The sequence below is a fragment of the Aquarana catesbeiana genome, linkage group LG05 (assembly GCF_042186555.1).
Source record: "Aquarana catesbeiana isolate 2022-GZ linkage group LG05, ASM4218655v1, whole genome shotgun sequence".
Classification (NCBI taxonomy): Eukaryota; Metazoa; Chordata; class Amphibia; order Anura; family Ranidae; genus Aquarana; species Aquarana catesbeiana.
In genome coordinates, this window is record NC_133328.1 from 297,334,705 (window position 1) to 297,353,966 (window position 19,262).

Here is a 19,262-nt window from a genome sequence, read left to right on the forward strand (position 1 = left end):
GGTCCCAATGAGCACACATCATCAGTTAATGCAAGAAGTTTGGAACCACCAGGACTCCTTCTAGACCAGGCCGCCCGGCCAAACTGAGAAATTGGGGGAGAAGGGCCTTAGTCAGAGAAGTAACCAAGAACCCGATGGCTACTCTGTCAGAGCTCAACCATCTCTGCAGCACTCCACCAATCAAACCTGTATGGTAGAGTGGCCAGACGGAAACCACTCCACAGTAAAAGGCATATGACAGGCTGCATGGAGTTTGCCAAAAACGCAGAGAAACAAAATTCTCTGGTCTGATGAAACAAAGATTGAACTCTTTTTGGCCTGAATGGCAAGCGTCATATCTGGAGGTAACCAGGCGCCGCTCATCTCCTGGCCAATACCATCCCTACAGTGAAGAATGGTGGTGGCAGCATCATGCTGTGGGGATGTTTTTCAGAGGCAGGTACTGGGAGACTAGTCAGGATCGCGGGAAAGATGAATGCAGCAATGTACAGAGACATCCTTGATGAAAACCTGATGCAGGGCGCTCTGGACCTCAGACTGAGGCGAAGGTTCATCTTCCAACAGGACAATGACCCCAAGCACACAGCCAAGATAATAAAGCAGTGGCTATGGGATAACTCTGTGAATGTCCTTGAGTAGCCCAGACTTGAACCGGATTTGAACATCTCTGGAGAGATCTGAAAATGGCTGTGCACTGACGCTCCCCCATCCAACCTGATGGAGCTTGAGAGGTCCTGCAACGAAGAATGGGAGAAACTGCCTAAAAATAGGTGTGCCAAGCTTGCAGCATCATACTCAAAAAGACTTGAGGTTGTAATTGGTGCCAAAGGTGCTTCAACAAAGTATTGAACAAAGGCTGTGAATGCTTATGTACATGTGATTTTTTTCATTTTTTTAATACATTTTCAAAGATTTCAAACAAACGTCTTTCACATTGTCATTATGGGGTGTTTGTAGAATTTTGCAGAAATTATTTAAGCTCTGTGAATATTTTCTGGATACACTGTAATTTGATGTGCTGATTGTTGCTAGGCATTTTATCTTGTATTTTGGAGGAGATAAGATACCAAAACTGGTCACCTTTTCCCACTTTGGAAAATAGGAGTGGCAAATGGTTACAATGAGTACAAAACATTTCAATGGGATTAAAATAAGGACTTTCATTAGGTCATTCCAAAACCCTTCAATTGCTCCTTTTAAACCATTTCTTTGTGGATTTTTACATATGTTCACTTTATTGTGTAAAAACATACTTTCCAGTTTAGCATCAACCTTTGGACAGATGGTCTCACGTTCTCATCAAGTACCCTTTGATACCATACAGAATTCATACCCAACCCGATGACTGCAAGCTGCCCAGGCACTAAAGTAGCAAACCATAACATTTCTATCACTGTGCTTCACAGTTGGTATGAGAGTCTTCTCTTGAAATGCTGTCTTTGGTTTGCTACAAACATGTCTACTGTTACTGTGGGCAAACAACTTCTACTTTAGATTCATCAGTCCACAGCATATTATTCCAGAAGCCCTAGACTTTGTCTGCATTTTTAAATGCAAAATGTAGTATTGCTCTAATGTATTTTCAGGGCAGCAAAGGCTTTTTTCAGGCACACATCCCATGCAGGTTGAATTCGTGCAAACCCTTTCTGACTGTGTATGCATGCACTTTGACACCAACTATTGCAAGTTACAGTGCCTTGAAAAAGTATTGTTCATACCGCTTGAAATTTTCCACATTTTGTCATGTTACAACCAAAAACGTAAATGTATTTCATTGGGATTTTATGTGATAGACCAACACAAAGTGGCACATAATTGTGAAGTGAAATGATAAATGGTTTTCAACATTTTTTACAAATAAATATCTGAAAAGTGTGGAGTGCATTTGTCATCTGCCCCCTTTCTTCTGCTATCCCCAACTAAAATCTAATGGAACCAATTGCCTCCAGAAGTCACCTAATTAGTAAATAAAGTCCACTTGTGTGTAATGTAATCTCAGTATAAATACAGCTGTTTTGTGAAGACGTCAGAGGTTTGTTAGAGAACCTTAGTGAACAAACAGCATCATGAAGGCCAGGGAACACACCAGACAGGTTAAAGCAGGGTTAGGTTATAAAAAATATCCAAAGCTTTGAACATCTCACGGAGCATTGTTCAATCCATCATCCGAAAGAGTATGGCACAACTGCAAACCTACCAAGACATGGCCGTCCACCTAAACTGACAGGCCGGGCAAGAAGAGCATTCATCAAAAAGCAGCCTAGAGGCCCCTGGTAACTCTGGAGGAGCTACAGAGATCAATAGCTCAGGTGGGAGAATCTGTCCACAGGACAACTATTAGCAGTGCACTCCACAAATCTGGCCTGTATGGAAGAGTGGCAAGAAGAAAGCCATTGCTGAAAGAAAGCCATAAGAAGTCCTATTTGCAGTTTGGGGGAAGCCATGTGGGGGACACAGCAAACATGTGGAAGAAGGTGCTCTGGTCAGATGAGACCAAAATTCAACTTTTTGGCCTAAAAGCAAAACTCTAGGAGTAGCAGAAAACTAATACTGCACATTACCCTGAAACATGGTGGTAGCAGCATCATATTGTGGGGATGCTTTTCTTCAGCAGGGACAGGGAAGCTGGTCAGTGTTGATGGGAAGATTGATGGAGCCAAATACAGAGCAATCTTAGAAGAAAACCTGTTAGAGTCAAAAGACTTGAGACTGGGGCGGAGGTTCACCTTCTAGACCTAAATCCCATTGAGAATCTGTGGCAAGACTTGACAATTGCTGTACACAGATGCTCTCCATCCAATCTGACAGAGCTTGAGCTATTTTGCAAAGACTAATGGGCAAAGCTGGTAGAGACATACCCAAAAAGACTTGCAGCTGTAATTACAGTGAAAAATGGTTCTACAAAGTATTTACTCGATGGGCTGAATACAAATGCACGCCACACTTTTCAGATATTTATTTGTAAAAAATGTAAAAACCAATTGTCATTTTACAGTTACATAGTAGGTGAGGTTGAAAAAAGACACAAGTCCATAAAGTCCAATCCAATGAATTTTCTTTCAGCTTCGCAGTTATGTGCCACTTTGTGTTGGTCTATCACATAAAATCCCAATAAAATACATTTACGTTTTTAGTTGTAACATGACAAAATGTGGAAAATTTCAAGGAGTATGAATACTTTTTCAAGGCATTGTGCCTGCAGATCCAGCAATGAAATTTTGGGGTACTTGGAGACTTCTTTTAACATAAGCATAAAGCTGTGTGCTGGGCCAGCCCTGGTCAAATTTAAAGGCATTCAAAAATATACACTACTTGTAGATTAATTTTCCTTAAGGTAGAGTTCCACCCACTTTTACAACTTTGTCTTAAAGGAATGATAACCCCTCCACCACTCGATTTTGTATAATTATTATTATTTTTTTTTTTTCCCTTACTTACCTTTTATGAAGTACCTTGTGTACTTCTGGTCCCAGCCTCGCCGCGGCCCAGTGCGTCACATCCTCTTCTCCCTCACTGCCTTCTGGGACCTTTGTGTGTCCCAGAAGAAGACAGGGCCATTCAGGAAGCGTCGCGTGACTCGCGCATGCACAGTAGGAAACCGGCAGTGAAGCTTGAAGGTTTCCCTTAGTTGAAATAGTGGCGCCTGGACCCGATCCGATGGACGGATCGGCCTCGAGGGGCCGACGTCGCAGGCTCCCTGGACACGCAAGTGTCCTTATTAAAAGTCAGCAGCTACGGTGTTTGTAGCTGCTGACTTTTAAAAAAACAATTTTTGCAGCTGGATTTCTGCTTTAATCTGGAATTATTGATTTAAAATAATTTGGTGATCTTTTCAAATCCCTTGCAAGATTCATAGACATCTGCAACCTTCTTTCTGGGGATTTTTTGGCCTTTTCATGGTGAAAACACTGGACCCTAGATACCTGAGGTTTAAATGAGGCAACTACACCTGCACTTACTTTGGAATACAGAAAACCTTGGATTGAGAGTAACTTGGTCTGCGAGTGTTTTGCAAGACAAGCCCATTTTTTTAAAATAAATTTTGACTTGATAAACGAGCAATGTCTTGATATACAAGTAGCGTCACACCGCTACTGAGTGTAAAAGAGTAGAGAGGTGTCTCTAAGTGTAGCTATATGGTTACATTTAATGAAGGTACAACATTTAGCAACTCACATGGTTGATGATTAAAACAGGCACATCTAAGTATGCAGGCATCTGGGGTAAAGCTGTCCACATAGACCATCCTCCTCACCACCATCAACATCATTCCTTCCATGCTGCCCTGCACTTGGGCTTCAAGCCTCGCTTTCAGATCGCTCTACAGCAGGGTAGTCTTCCTGGTTCACAATTGCAGACTGACAACGGTGAAAGCCGATGGTGAAGAGGATGGGCTATGTGGACCCCGGATGCCTGCATAATTAGATGTGCCTCTTTTAATCATCAACCATGTGAGTTGCTAAATGTTGTACCTTCAATAAATGTAACCATATTGCTACACTTAGAGGCGCCTCTCTTCTCTTTTATACTCTGGAGCTCCTGCTGGATTTTGCTTCTAATCCCCTTGTGGAGTCTGACATTTGTGGATGGACATTTTATGGTTACACAACCTGGTCACATTGCTATAATCTTTTTATATTGACTATAAACTGAAGGACTTAAGAATAAATGGTTGTGGAACGAATCATCCGAGTTTCCATTATTTCTTTGGGGAAATTCGTTTTGATATACGAGTGCTTTGGATTACAAGCAGGTTTCCGGAACAAAATATGCTCGCAATCCAAGGTTTTACTGTATATGGTTCTAAGTTCATGGATTTAAAATAAGTAAATGTAGGGGTATACTTACTTTTTACATGAGATAAGGTTTGATTTTTGGTAATTTTGTTTATGAGAATTAATACACCATGTCAATTTTATGCGTCATTTGTTGTTATCGTTAATATTTTTACTATTACTATAGGTATTTATATAGCATTGACATTTTAAGCAGTGCTTTACATATAGTACATGCACATCAGTTCCTGTCCACAGGAAGCTTACAACCTACCTCAGTGTTTCTCAACTCCAGTCCTCAAGGCGCCACAACAGGTCATGTTTTCAGGATTGCACTCAGATGAAACGGCTGTGGTAATTACTAAGGCAGTGAAACTGATCAAATCACCAGTGCAAAATAATGGCAAGCCTGAAAACATGACTTTTGATACTGTTGGAATCAAATATGTTGAAAAAGTGAACAATTTTCAAAGGGTGTACTTACTTATCTGACTACATGACTTTATATAACGTATAACAATATATTTAACCTGTCCATAACTGTAATCTGAAAATAGTTCTAGAGCTTGATGGGGTTTAAGTGGACCCAAAGACAAGGATTTAACCTCCCTGGCGGTATGATTCTTTCGGATTTTAGGTGCTGAAAGCGGTACAATTATTTTGCATGGAAATTTGGCGTTTTATATTGTAGGTCTGTAAATCTTAACAATAACACACTTAAATCTGTCCAAACCAGAGTCTAGTAGATATCCCGGGTATGATAAAGTTTGAAACACAAAAACATAAATTATAATATAATAAATAAAAATAAATAATTAAAAAAAATAAAAAAATAGTAATAAAATAAATTTCCCCACAATTCACTATCGCTCAATTCTGCAAGTGTTCTAATTTACTATCGCTGTTTTCTAGCTGGTCTAAAGCCACTTTTGACGTAAAGGGACACTTTTTGGTTGCTATGGACAATCTCCAGTTTCCAGGCAGAAAGAACAGTGTATATCATGTAAAACTGCATGCAGGGCATGGGCCAGAGCACTGGGGACAAAAAGGGATGTGAAATCATTTCATACAGTACTGTAATCTGTAAGATTACAGTACTGTATGTGTTATGATTTTGACATTTTTTTTAATTTGCCGCCAGGCTCCGCCCCCGTGCGTCGCGCCGCTCGCAGGGAACGGAGCCTGGCATGGAGAGGCTTCGGAGGAGGACGGAGCCCTCGGACACTGCGGGTGACATCGCAGGATCCCGGGGACAAGGTAAGTAAAGCCGCCCCAGGATCCTGCAATGCGATCCCGAGTGTGGCTCGGGGTTACCGCTAATGGTACTGAATTTTAACCCCGAGCCACACTCGGGAATACCGCCAGGGAGGTTAATTTGAATAGAATAGGGAAAGATTAAAAGCCCTGTCAGATTTTTTTTATGTTGTTTGTGTTTTATTTTATTTGTCCTGGTGACCACTGTTAGTAAGAGAGAGATGGGAAATCCAAAACCATACAGTTGTTAAAAGAAATACAAGGTAACTGATAGGGATATCTGTTCCAGGGTCAAAATTCAAGGGAATTCCATTTACTTTTTAGAGATTAACACTATGTTGCGCATCCATGACAGGAATGGAAGAACGCAGACAATAGGACACAGACAACTAAATAAAATGAAACTTGCTTAAGTTTTAACCCTTTCCTACTCTACCCAAAACAAACTAAAAAAATGACTATATATCACTCATTAACAATTGCAGATGCACCCTGTTAGCGATTAGCTGCAAGAACCCAAGAGAGGGTTCCTGCGATTAGGAAACAGAATTGAAAGCAATGGGAGGTTGCTGGCTCTGGCAGCTAATGGTGCCCATTCACATGTGACCGCTGCTAGAGCGATCAAATGCAAGAGGGCGTGATTAACAGAAAGAGCCGGCAGCCTCCCATTAGCTGCCCACTTGCAGCTAATAGCAGGACCCCCCCCCCCCCCCCCCCGATGGGGTTCTGGATCATACTCTTTTAGTGTTTGTTCACTCTGTTCAGGGAAAAGGTTGCCACCATCTCATTCTCATAGTTTTGTTTTTTGAAACCCCCACTATGAGATTTTGTCAGCAACCAAAACAAAAAGAATTATGGCTTATAAAAAAAAGTTTATTACAGAATTATTTAAAAAATACATAACCTTGTTTAAAAAACACACAGAGCCACGTTCTGGCCGAAAAAACATTACACAGATGTATACAAATTAAAGCGGGGGTCCACCTATCTATCGTTTTTTTTTTTTTTAGTTCATTCACAAACTTTTCTTCTCAGCATTACATACTCACATATTGTGTGTAATATGTCCGCCTGTGTCAGATTTCGTCGGAAAGAATAACTTATATTATTCACTGCAGGCGGTTTCCATCTTCATTGTGGGCATTTGAAGCCCACAAGCATTTATTTCCTGGATGTGGTGAATGCTGTGCTCCCAGCATTCACCGCTCGTTCCCGCACATGCTCAGTGGCATCCAGAGAAGCCTGAGACTAGCTCCCAGGAGTCTGGGAGAGGCTAGAAACACGCCTACTCCCACGGGAGGAGAACCAGGAAGTGCAAAGAAGAATAGAAAAATAAAAGGTAATTACGGCGATTTAAATTTTTTTAAACGGCATGTCAGCATCTAGGCAAGGAAGAGAATACATACAGATATTGTTCAAAATTTGGGTGGAACCCCGCTTTAAGTTAATACTTTTCCAATATTACATCTTTTGTAGGATTTTGATATTCAGCAGATAGCTTGCTTGGGCATCATAAATCCAATGCATTTCAAGATTTATTAATTAATCTCTTCCTCATGGATAATCAGATGCCTCTCTGAAATATCAAAGAAAGCTTGCAAGCTTGCGAGATATATTACCATTTCTCATAATGTCTGCTTTTATCAACCTCCACCTGCTTGTGAACAGGGGTGATCTCATGCAAGGAGCATAAGTCTCCCATGTCATGGAAAGGGGCTTAGCATAAATGAACCCCAAGTGAAAAAAACTCTCTACGAGTGGATCCCATTGATGAAAAGTGCAAAAACAGCAGCAACCCAAGGAAAAAAAAAATTGAAAAAATATTTGCATACATTAAAGACAAGTACTTACGGAGCCCCTTTTGACTGCTGTTCACTTCAGCCAAAGCTGTATACGTCTATTCTCTAGCACATCTCAGATGGTTGTGTCCATTTTGGGCACTCTATCCCATTTTATTTTTACCTCTTAATTGTTTAATTATTCCCCCTAATCTGGGTACATTGGCGCTCATTGGAGTTCCTTCCTCCTCTTTGGTGAACTCCAATGGCGTTCCCTGCTGATTCCCCGCATTTCCCTGTTACAGCGCATGCTCGCCTTACCGATGACATAATTTCCGGCGGTCTTGCCGGAAATGCCATTTTTAGATGGGGAACACCGCCGACACTGTAGGGCCATTTTGCACCTGATGGTATTTGGGCAAGATGCCCTTACAGTGTCAGCGGCGTTCCCTTTTTTTTTTTTAGGTTGCTGCTGTTTTTGCATTTTACATCAATGGGATCCACTCTTTGAGAGATTTTTCACTTAGGGTTAATTTATGATAAGCCCCTTTCCATGACATGAAAGACTTACGATCAGTGGTGTTTATAGGTTTTGTGTTGCCCTAGGCCCCACCTTTTCCTCCCAAAGCTCACCCTCCAGTCTACTGGAAGGAAAACTTTGCATGAAGCACAGGTAAATGCAGGTCAGAAGAAGGTCAAGTGCACCTGTCGGTGGATTCTGAATGATCACTGAAACATCTCAAACTGATGTCAGAACAAATGCCAGTGCTAAGTGATAACAAATGCACTTTGTTGTGTTGGAAGTGCTCATATTCACCTGTTAAAATACCCCTAAGTTACATAACATTGGGCCAGCAGATAGGGTTGGTCTAAATCCACATTTGTGTATTATTGGACATACAATGGTGATCTGACCACACAGGTACCGCTCTTGGCTGTCGGTGCCACTTATCCCAGGAGGAATACTGGGGATGGGGACCTGCCCAACTAATGTTTTTCAATTTGATGGTGGTCATGTAAAATTTACAAACCGGTTTCATAGTCAAAGAATTAGGACTCAATCAGGCCAAAAATAACCCCAAAATACACACAGACTGAAAGATCTTTAACCTGTGTATGTTTAATTGCAATACATTTTGCTAAATAAAACAGGAGTAACTGGCATAAAGATGTTCCTATAGAGAAAAACCTAACACAACTCAGGTTGCAAAAACCATGAGCGAAAAAAGTACACTAAAAGTGTAGCGTAAACCAGTGGGGACTCTTCATGTGGAAGCCAGAAGGAGGCTGTTTTTTTTTATGCGGGGGGGGGGGCAAATTTTTTGCTGCCCCCCTGCAAAGTGCTGCCCTAGGCCTGGGCCTTGTTGGCCTAGGCCAGGATACAGCATTGCTTATGATACTTGCATGAGATCACCCCTGTTCACAACCAAGTGGAAGTTCATAAAAGCAGACATTATGAGAAGTGGTAATCTCGCTATGCTTGTAAGTATATTGTGATGTAATTGTTTTGAATCAATTTTGATGATATTGCATAGAATTTATTGCAAGCTTTCTTTGATATTTCAGAGAGGCATCTGATTATCCTGAGGAAGAGATTAATTGATAAATCTAGAAATGCTTTGGATGTATGATCTAAAAGGAAGCTATCTGCTGAATAGCAAGATCCTACAACAGATATGAAATATTGGAAAAGTAGCAACTTCATTTGTATAATGTTTTTTTAGGCCAGAACATAGCCCTGTGTGGTTTTTAAACAAGGTTATGTATTTTTAAATAATTTTGTAATAAAAAGATTTTTTTTATAAACAGTAATTCTTTTTAGTTTGGTTGCTGACAAATTCCATAGAAGGTTTCAAAAAACGATCCTTAAGCACAATTACCTTATCTGAACATACACAAAAAAATAAATAAACATTTTTATTTGAACACACTCACGTGTGAATCTAAAGAATCTTCATTGTGCTGTAAGCCAAAATATTCCCTCTCTTTTAAACTTAAGTGATTGAAAACCATGTCCAGCAATGCTTGACCCGTGTCTTGTTTCTGGAATACAGAAAAAAAGTCTGTTAGTTTTTATGATTATAAAAAAAACACCCACTCACCAAAGTGTTGCAAAAGACTCTATAGACTGAGTAAATATATGTCAGTGTTCGTGTGAGACTATCCTGGCTAATAAATACCGGTGACATAAAGTATAACAGACTTCTGAAATGTTCATACTTTCACTTTTAAAATAGATGTGTGAATTCCTTCCTATTTTTGGCATAAATGTAGAAAGTCTACTATGTTTGGAAATTCAGAGTAGTTTTAGTTAACTGCACAGTCCAGGAAAATAAATGCAGATTTTTTTTTTTTAATTAAAAAAATATTCTTTTGTAACTTCAATTTTTATCAATTAAAGATTCGCTTAGTAAACGCAACCTTGTAAAATATAATAATTTGTATATTACACAGGGGCAAGCAGCAATTGTGCATCGTGTCACCACTGTGTCTGGATTTGTCCAAATGTACCCTTGCTTTAAACGGTTCTACACACATTGTAAATGATGGCAGAAAGGAGGTTATACTGTGGAAAAGAGTGTTGATAGATAAAGCACACAAAGGCTGGAACCTACAGCAATGCAGGTGAAGAATTTGCAATGTCACCCTCGACCTTAGAACGCATCTGTCATTTTTAATGAGTCACTGCATTTTCACTGCCATCAGCCAGTTTTGGAGGGATGCATACTGCGCTCTGAACCAGTGTTTTTTAACCTAATGGCAACCCTGGAGTGCCCTCTGAGTTATGTGGGGATGCCATGAGCACTGGACCCAGTTTGCCATCCATCAGCATCATGAGTTGCCATGGGGTGGGCGAGCCAGCCGCCAGTACCAGAACAAACAATTATGCTCTAGGGCCAGGACACATAGCATCATTCATTGTTTTGGTAATGGCGGCCGGCTCACCAACACTATGGCACCGCATGACTGATCCAGTGCTGGCAGAAGGCAGGGCTTTCCCCAGCATTCAGTAGATTTTCCCTTCCTACACTTCCTGCCCTATGCTGCACTACTGGAGCCACAACGTAGGGCTCCGATGTGAAGAGGGTACTGTATAACTGTGTGTTTGGGAAGCCCTGTGATGGGAGGACTCTGTGGTGATGGGGAGATTCATACATACGGGTGACTCAAACGTGATGGGGGCTGTTATGTATAGGGGGACTTTGACGTAATGGGTGACCTTTGATGTGATGGAGGAACCTTTCTATGTGATGTTAATTTTATCAAATTGGTTGTGTGCATTATACCAGGCTCATGTTTTTCTATATGTAAGTCGTATTAATGTTTTTGTACATTTTAGACTGGGGTGCCCCATAATTTTACATACTTTTAAAGACTGAAAAAAGGTTGAGAAATGCTGCTCTGAACAATTCTAAAAACATAAAAGCCAATGGCAGTCATTAGAACAGGAGATTTATTTCCAGGAGCAACCCATCGCCTTTATCAGAAAAGTCTGAGGCTGGATTCACACTGCTGCCGGATCCCGTGCGTCCCTGTTCTCCATTTCAGGGACAAATCAGGGCAAAATTTTTGCCTGAATTCGCTCCTGAAAAGGACCAGAAGACGCACAGGACTGCAACCTCCCAAGAAATATGTGAATATGGGCACAAACTCCTGTCATGTGAATTGGATGCGGGGAAACCCACATGTAATTTGCACTAGTGTGAACCCAGCCTGACAGTGAGCATATATGAGTGAGCATATATAGCTATGGTTGCTAGATTAACACAGATGGTAAATTCACCTTTTGTTATGTTACACCTGTATTTAGAGTGTAACATGTAATATGTTCCAGCAGATATTCCCCTCACCCCTTCAGTACCTTTCCCTGTGACAGTGGGTGGGGGTTCCTCTCCCCTGTTGCACAGAGCTGCATGATTTGTTCACAGAGATCTGTGAATGAAGAAACTATAAATCCAATCTTCCACTGTGGCAGACAGCATTATAGTTCTTAATCAAATATGAGCATGCTAATCAGAGCGACCATAGTCAATTTACAAATCTTCCAGCTGTCTAACAGAAAGCCCATACAGAGGTCATCACGGTTCAGCAATTCAAACGGCCTGAACCAGGTAACTCGTAAGGAGACCGGGTGAAGATGGAAGCCCTGTCAGTGGTGACAGCTCGCGACTGGAGAGCTTCATTTTAAGGCAAGTCACATTATGTCCTAGTATGCGATGCATTTTGCACATTATGGCATTACCTGCAGGTACTCTTTTTTTTTTTTTTTTTTGGGGGGGGGGGGGTGCAGTTTACTACTGCTTTAAGGCAATACAAATTAAAGGAACATATAACAAAGGAAAGCTACAGTCTTTTCTCATTATCTATTTTTATGCAAAGGCTCAGAGATGATGAAAATCCTTCAGTGTAATGCCATAACATTGTGCCAATAGGGTCCATTTGAAAGCGTACTATCCATAGGTAGGTATTCTGTTTCAGCAAAGGTTGACATTGCATTTAAAGATCTTTATTTTTACCACAGAAATTAAAATGTTTATTTTTTGCTTAGCAATTATTATAAATTGCAAAACATTATATATTTTCTGAAAGCAGAGGACCTGTAGACTAAAATAATAGTAGTTACATGTCACATGATATTTGCACAAATATTAATCCAATCAAATAATTTAGGGGAAAACAATCAATCTTGTTTTTTTTTTTTAAATATAAAAGATGACTGCGTTGAGTAAATGGATATCAAATATGTCAAGCTTTAAATTGCACATGCACTATAGACAGTAAGACAACTCTTTGAAAACCTATTTTTTTCCTGACATGTTGGTGTACTATTCTTCACTTAGATGTTATAAGTTGCACTAGTAAATACAGCTGGATAAAACAAAAACTGTGGCTGTCTTCATTTCGGGCTGCAAAGCAACAAAATGTGATTATGTTAAGGGGGTGGGGGGGGGGGTGATTCTTTTCTATACCCACTGTGTATATATGTGTTCTGAATGCAGTGCACCCCCTCCCCCGATGTGACAGCAGACCGGGGATCTTCTCCCCGTGTCTGCTGCCTCAATTTAAAAAAAAAAAAAACACGGTTGTGTGGGGCTCTGCCTACCCGGCCACATCACTCATTCACAGTCCTCCGTGAATGGAAAACTACAAGGTCTTGGGTTTTCAATGAACTACCAGGGCGCTGTGATCGCTATGGTAGTTCATGGAGTCTTTTTGTCAGAATGCATAGGTTTGCTCGTACGAGATATGAGCAAGCTGATACATTGACAGATCTGCAGGAGACCTGCATGGCACCAGCGATCTGCTGATCACTGGTGCACTGATTTATAGGCTCCTGCATCAAAAAATAAATAAATGCACTTTTTTTTTTACCTGCAAAATAATATGCATTTATTTTAATTTTATTTTTTAAAGTGATCCTTTAATCTAAAACTCCACTTTTGCTAAAATAACATGCATAAATGCAACATAAGCCATTTTAGAATTCAGTGTAACTACAATTACCATTCCAGTCAATGTTACTAAAGAAGAACGCCAGCCAAAACTTCTTTTTGCTAGTTCTGGACAGAATGGAAAAGGGTCAGAACATGTATTTGGGTTTTATGGCTGTTCCTGTCCCTATAGGTGAGATTTCCATTCATTTCTTATTCAGGAGACAGGGAAGAAATAAGTGGAAATCTCCGCAAATCAAAGCGAAACCGCACCTTTTACAGTTTAAAGATTTAAAGATAGGCTTTCTGGTGAAAATGTTAGGTTTCCACTCACTTTCTGTCCTAGTGACTGTGGTCACCAGGACAGCAATAAAACCTCACAGAAGTTCTAAATTCCCCCACGCTATTCTAAATTGGAATTTAAAAAAAAAATCTGTCTTGAAATTTCTACTGCAGTCTGCAGCCACTATGATTTTTTAAAAGTGCCATAAAAATGTAAATGCAATGAAAGCCAGCATGACTATCACACATTAACATATTGCGGCCATTTTACATTCTTAACATTTCATACAGATTTGATTCAAACTTAAAAAAGCATAAGAAATGGAAAATAGATTATATTATACCTCTATTAGTCTACAAAATATTCTATGTGTGTTTACTGATATAACAGGTAGGTATACTGTAAGAAAAAGTGACAATTATAACTACTTCAGAAAGAAAATGAATTATTCAGTATTATTGTATTTGTTGACCAAATGACAGGTGGTTTACATAAACCAAAAGCTGAAAGCACTGTCAAAATTTATGAAAATAAAGGTAAACGGCAAGACAGGAGAAAACACTTGTCAAAACATCAGCTTAGCTGGTGTTTATTTGGGCCATCATAGTATTGTTTTTTCAGCATAAAAAAAAATGCACAAAACAAGAATGTTAATATAAAAGCTAGATGAACAACATATTAATATTTCTCAAATCTAAACCCACTAAACTCACTAATAGAATGAGACAAGGAGCGTAATCCTAGATCCATAACCTACAAGGCCATCTGTTTGTTTGCTACACCAGGAATAAATAGCCAGTGTGCAGGAGACCTTATCTGTGTCAGATGTGTGAATATCCTGGTGGTAAATAATTATACAGAGTGTAATGTGGTTAGCACTTCCGCCTAGCAGCACTAGGGTCGTCTGTTCGAATCCCAACCATGACAATACCTGAAACTGAGTTTTCATGTTCTCCCTGTGCCTACATGGGTCTCTTCTGTGTGCTTCGATTTCCTCCGACACTCCAAAGACATGCTGGTAAGTTAATTGGCTTCTGTCTAAATTGGCCCTAGCATTTGTATGTATGAAGGTGGGTTAGGGACTTTAGACTGCAGCTCCTTGAGGGCAGAAACTGATGTGAATGTACAATATATATTAAAAGTACTGCATAAATTGACAGCACGATAGAAGTACCTGTAATATTAACAATATGAAAGGTCTAAAAAAAATGAAAGGGGATGTAAAGGAAGAAGGTTTTTTATCTTAATGCATTTTATGTGTGTGTGTGTGTGTGTGTGTGTGTGTAGCCTCCCTAGCACCCCCTACACTTACCCTGAGCCCCAGCTCTCTCCAGCAATGTCCACCATTCCCTTGGCCGTCCGGGACTCTCCCTCTGATTGGCTGAGGCACAGCCATGACACCACTAGCTCCCGCGGCTGTCAATCAAAGTCAGTTATCCAATCAGGGGAGAGAGGGGGTGGGGCGGAACTGTAGCCGTGTGTCTGAATGGACACACAAAGCTGCAGTTCGGCTTGGGTGCCCCCATAGTAAGCTGCAGGGCTATGGGGGCACTCGTCAGGAGGGAGGGGCCAGTAGCAGCAAAGGAGGATCTGAGAAAAGGAGGATCTGGGCTGCTCTGTGCAAATCCAACTGCACAGAGGAGGCAAGTATAGTAATTGTTTTTTTTTTTTTAAACGAGACTTTACAATTACTTGAAGGTGCCTGCAGCTGGGCTTTAATATGTCTTATCTTTTAAAATAATACTCTACACTCAGCATTCTTTAAACACTAGGGGTACATAAAATGTACAAGATGCTGTAGCTGTACTAAAGCCAGAGGAAGAAAACATTCAGATATGTCAGCCATGCAAAGTAATGAATTGAGAGACCAAAGCATAATCCAAAAGCCCGGTAAGGGCAGACAGACCAGGGCCAAAGAATATTAGTCTAAATAAGAACATTCAATCACTTTTCAAAAAGAAAAAGAAAGAACTGGCAGCACACTGTAGAATCCCTGGTAGTAAAAATGTGTGGTTCCAGATAAATGACATAAAGCCCTGAAGCTCTGTCTAGGACCTCATTCTAATTGAATCTTTTGTTTGGATCAAAGGGTAAATTAAGCAAGTCAGAATGGGGAAACAGAATCAGAATCAGGAGGGCCAGACCCAAACACACACAGGCCACACAAATGCAGGGTTGAATTTCACGATATCATTTACATTAATGCAATGTACCAGCAATCTCTGAAGGAAAGAAGATGCCTTATATAAGATGGTCAAACTTGGCACAGGTGAGCAGAGGGTGAAGGCACACGCTTAATCGACAAACATGAAAAGGGTTAATGCACAGCAAACCAAAACATACAGCATGTTCAGAGTTTGGATTACACAGGTATTTAGTGAGTATCCAATATTTGCATTTGTGTAAGCAGAGTTAAGCATCTATGTGATGTTGCTGAGAGAAGACCTGAATGCCAGGGTGACGTAATCACCGGTAATCAAAGTTATCTTGAAATAACTGCATTCTGTAGCAGCCCCTGTGTTCCACCCATCAGCGTCAAATCCTGGCATTTTTGGGTGTCCAATAGGCACTGGTGCATCGTTAGTCCCCACTATCATCAGCCTGTCAAAATCTATGAGCGGCTGAAAAATGTGGCAACTGGACCGCGTACAGATTGGTAATTGAGTTTGGGCCATTTGCGTTCAGGGACATGACCAGGATTTACCAGATTGGCCAAACTGTCCTTGCACATGTAGCCTTAAGAGTAGCTCTGGGTTGCCAACAGGAGCAGCCAAATGTGGGGCTGCTGTGGCTCATAGCAGCAGTAAATTCTCTGAGGAAACACACACTGGTGGGTAGGTTGGTGAATAGTAATTTAACCAATTGTAGTTCAGCATACAGACAGGTAGGGCTGAAACAACTAATCGATTATGAAAATAGTTGACAACTATTTTCATAATCGATTAAATCGGTCAGCCGATTAGTTGGACTGCATACAGAATGCATTATTTGTTGACATATCAGGAAATACAGTGAGGCACACACACAACTCAGTACATCATTCATGCATGTCATAAGACACAGTGCAGCACACATACAGCTCAGTACACCATCCATACAGGTCAGTAAGTGCCTGAGAACTTGTCAATGTGAATGAGTGAGGAGTAATGCCTCATGGGACATGTAATCCTGGGCAAAAAAGTGAGGAAGTGAGGGTTCTAAAAGGTAGAAGTTTCTTTACCTTGCTATAGGGGGCAATCTTTACTATACTTTGCAGCTTGCTATTGGGGCACTCTGAAGGCAGAAGGAGCCAGAAGCGTCGGTGGGGGACCCTAGAATAGGAAAACCATGGCTGCTCTAAAACCATTACACTGAGCAGGTAAGTATAACATGTTTGTTGTTTAAAAAAAAAAAAATTACTTTTAGATTCTTTAAGACTGTGCAGGGAAGATCAGCATCTGAACCCAGAGAGGGTGGAGGCTGATAGACTGGAGGTAATAGAAGGCAGTGCAAATATATTTAAAGTAAACTTATATCAGTATTGTGCATTACATTGAAAATGATCATATCCATGAAAAAAGAAGTCTCAGCTTTTAGTACTACTTTAATATAAAAGATTTAATCTCCCTTCCACGCTTCATATAGCTTCATGTCTGACTCCTAGTTATAATGCCCATATTCGCTTCTTCTGGGTGTATTTATCATTATATATGATATAAGTAATATATATTATTACTTTCACTGTTTCACATTATAAATTAACCCCTTAGATAGCGATTATATGCTCTTTTTGTACTATAAAGGGCTAATTTTAGTTTTTTTAACCCCAATATGACAGGCAGGGATGAGCCAAACACCCCCCTGTTCAGTTCGCACCAGAACTTACGAACGGGCAAAAAATTCGTTCGAACGCGCGAACACCGTTAAAGTCTATTGGACACGAACATGAATAATCAAAAAAACAATAAATGTGTAATATCCCTTTAAATTTCGTACCTGGGGAGTGTCTATAGTATGCCTGTAAAGGGGCGCATGTTTCCTGTTTTTAGTACAGTCTGAGTCTGACAGCAAAATGACATTTCAAAGGAAAAAAAGTCATTTAAAACTACTCGTGGCTATTAATGAATTGCCGGTCCGACAATACACATAAAAGTTCATTGATAATAACGGCATGGGAATTCCCACCAGGGAACCCCGAACCAAAATTAAAAAAAAAAAAAAAAATGACCTGAAGGGCCTGGTATGGAATTTAGGGGGACCCCCACGTCATTTTTTTTTTTTTTTAATTTTGGTTTGGGGTTCCCCTGTGGGGAATTCCCATGCCGTTTTTATCAATGAACTTTTATGTGTATTGTCGGACCGGCATTTCATTAATAGCCGCGAGTAGTTTTAAATGACTTTTTTCCTTTGAAATGTCATTTTGCTGTCAGACTGTTCTAAACACGGGAAACATGCGCCCCTTTACAGGCATACTATAGACACCCCCCAGGTACGAAATTTAAAGGGATATTACACTTTTATTGTTTCACTTTAAGCATTAAAATCACTGCTCCCAAAAAAACGGCCATTTTTAAAACTTTTTTTTTGCAATGATCCATGTCCCCTGGGGCAGGACCCAGGTCCCCAAACACTTTTTATGACAATAACTTGCATATAAGCCTTTAAAATTAGCACTTTTGATTTCTCCCATAGACTTTTAAAGGGTGTTCCGCGGCATTTAAATTTGCCGCGAACACCCCAAATTGTTCGCTGTACGGCGAACTGTCGAACATGAGTTCGACTCGAACGCGAAGCTCATCCCTAATGACAGGTGATACAAAAAAAAGCATTCTGCTACTACTAAACGTCTTATGCGTTTTTTGGTGCTTTTTGCAGAAACGCACTACAGTTCATTTAACATGGTTTCCTATGGAACACCTCCACATTTGGAAAAGGTATTTTGTATTTGGAAAAGGTCATGGACTTTTTTCAACGCAAAACGGTTCTTTTTTTTTTTGCTTGTTTGGTTTAATAGACTTCAATGGAGAAGCTGCAGAAAAGTATGTAGTGAGTTTTTGCCACAGTGAAGCTGGTTTTAGATGTAGTTTTAAAATAACAAAAAAGCGATTAATGTTTCTTGCCAACCGATGCTCTAATAATGCACGTTATTTTTGTACTTCAGATTTACATTTAAGTTCCTTTTCCTAATTACATGGATAAGTAATTACAGCCCACATAAACATAAGGTTGGTGCATCATTGCTTTCGTAAATACACCTTTACACTGGTGTAAAATGTTCTATTAGTTCAGTCTATACTCTTTTCAAATGATTAGTCATAGTCAGACTACAAAGTTAGAGCTTTACAAAAGCCCACGCACCTCCGCACTAACAGAACATACAATTGCAATGGCATATTCGAATATTTGTTCCATTTAATAATGCACGCTTACACCATGCACAACACGCCATTAAACAAATTAATATTTAATAAAATGTATTCAAACAATAACAATTTATGTTATGTGATTTTAATTCACTCTGTGTAAACCCTGTAAAGGATTGCAATACAAACAATATCCAAAGCCTACAAAGACAGATCAATAGAGATCAAGTGATCGATCTAACACTCCATTAACAAGCAATTTGTCATTAAACATTATTCCTCTAAATAGCATGTTACCAAAACAGCCTTTTAAAAATCCCACTTTATAAAAAGAAAAAAAAAAACAATGATTCCTAACAGATTCAGGCTAATGGCCACGTAATGAACAAAGGCCAAAT

At 40.0% G+C, this 19,262-nt stretch overlaps 1 protein-coding gene across 4 annotated transcripts in view; it reads right to left on the reverse strand.

Moving 5' to 3' along the window:
• PTPN3 (protein tyrosine phosphatase non-receptor type 3) overlaps positions 1-19,262 on the reverse strand; it is a 366,738-nt gene that overhangs the window by 221,922 nt on the left and 125,554 nt on the right. For all 4 annotated transcript variants that reach the window (XM_073630792.1, XM_073630794.1, XM_073630793.1 and 1 more), the window contains exon 3: positions 9,743-9,850. In XM_073630792.1, coding sequence (XP_073486893.1) covers positions 9,743-9,850 — 108 coding nt within the window. The remainder of the gene's footprint in view (positions 1-9,742; positions 9,851-19,262) is intronic.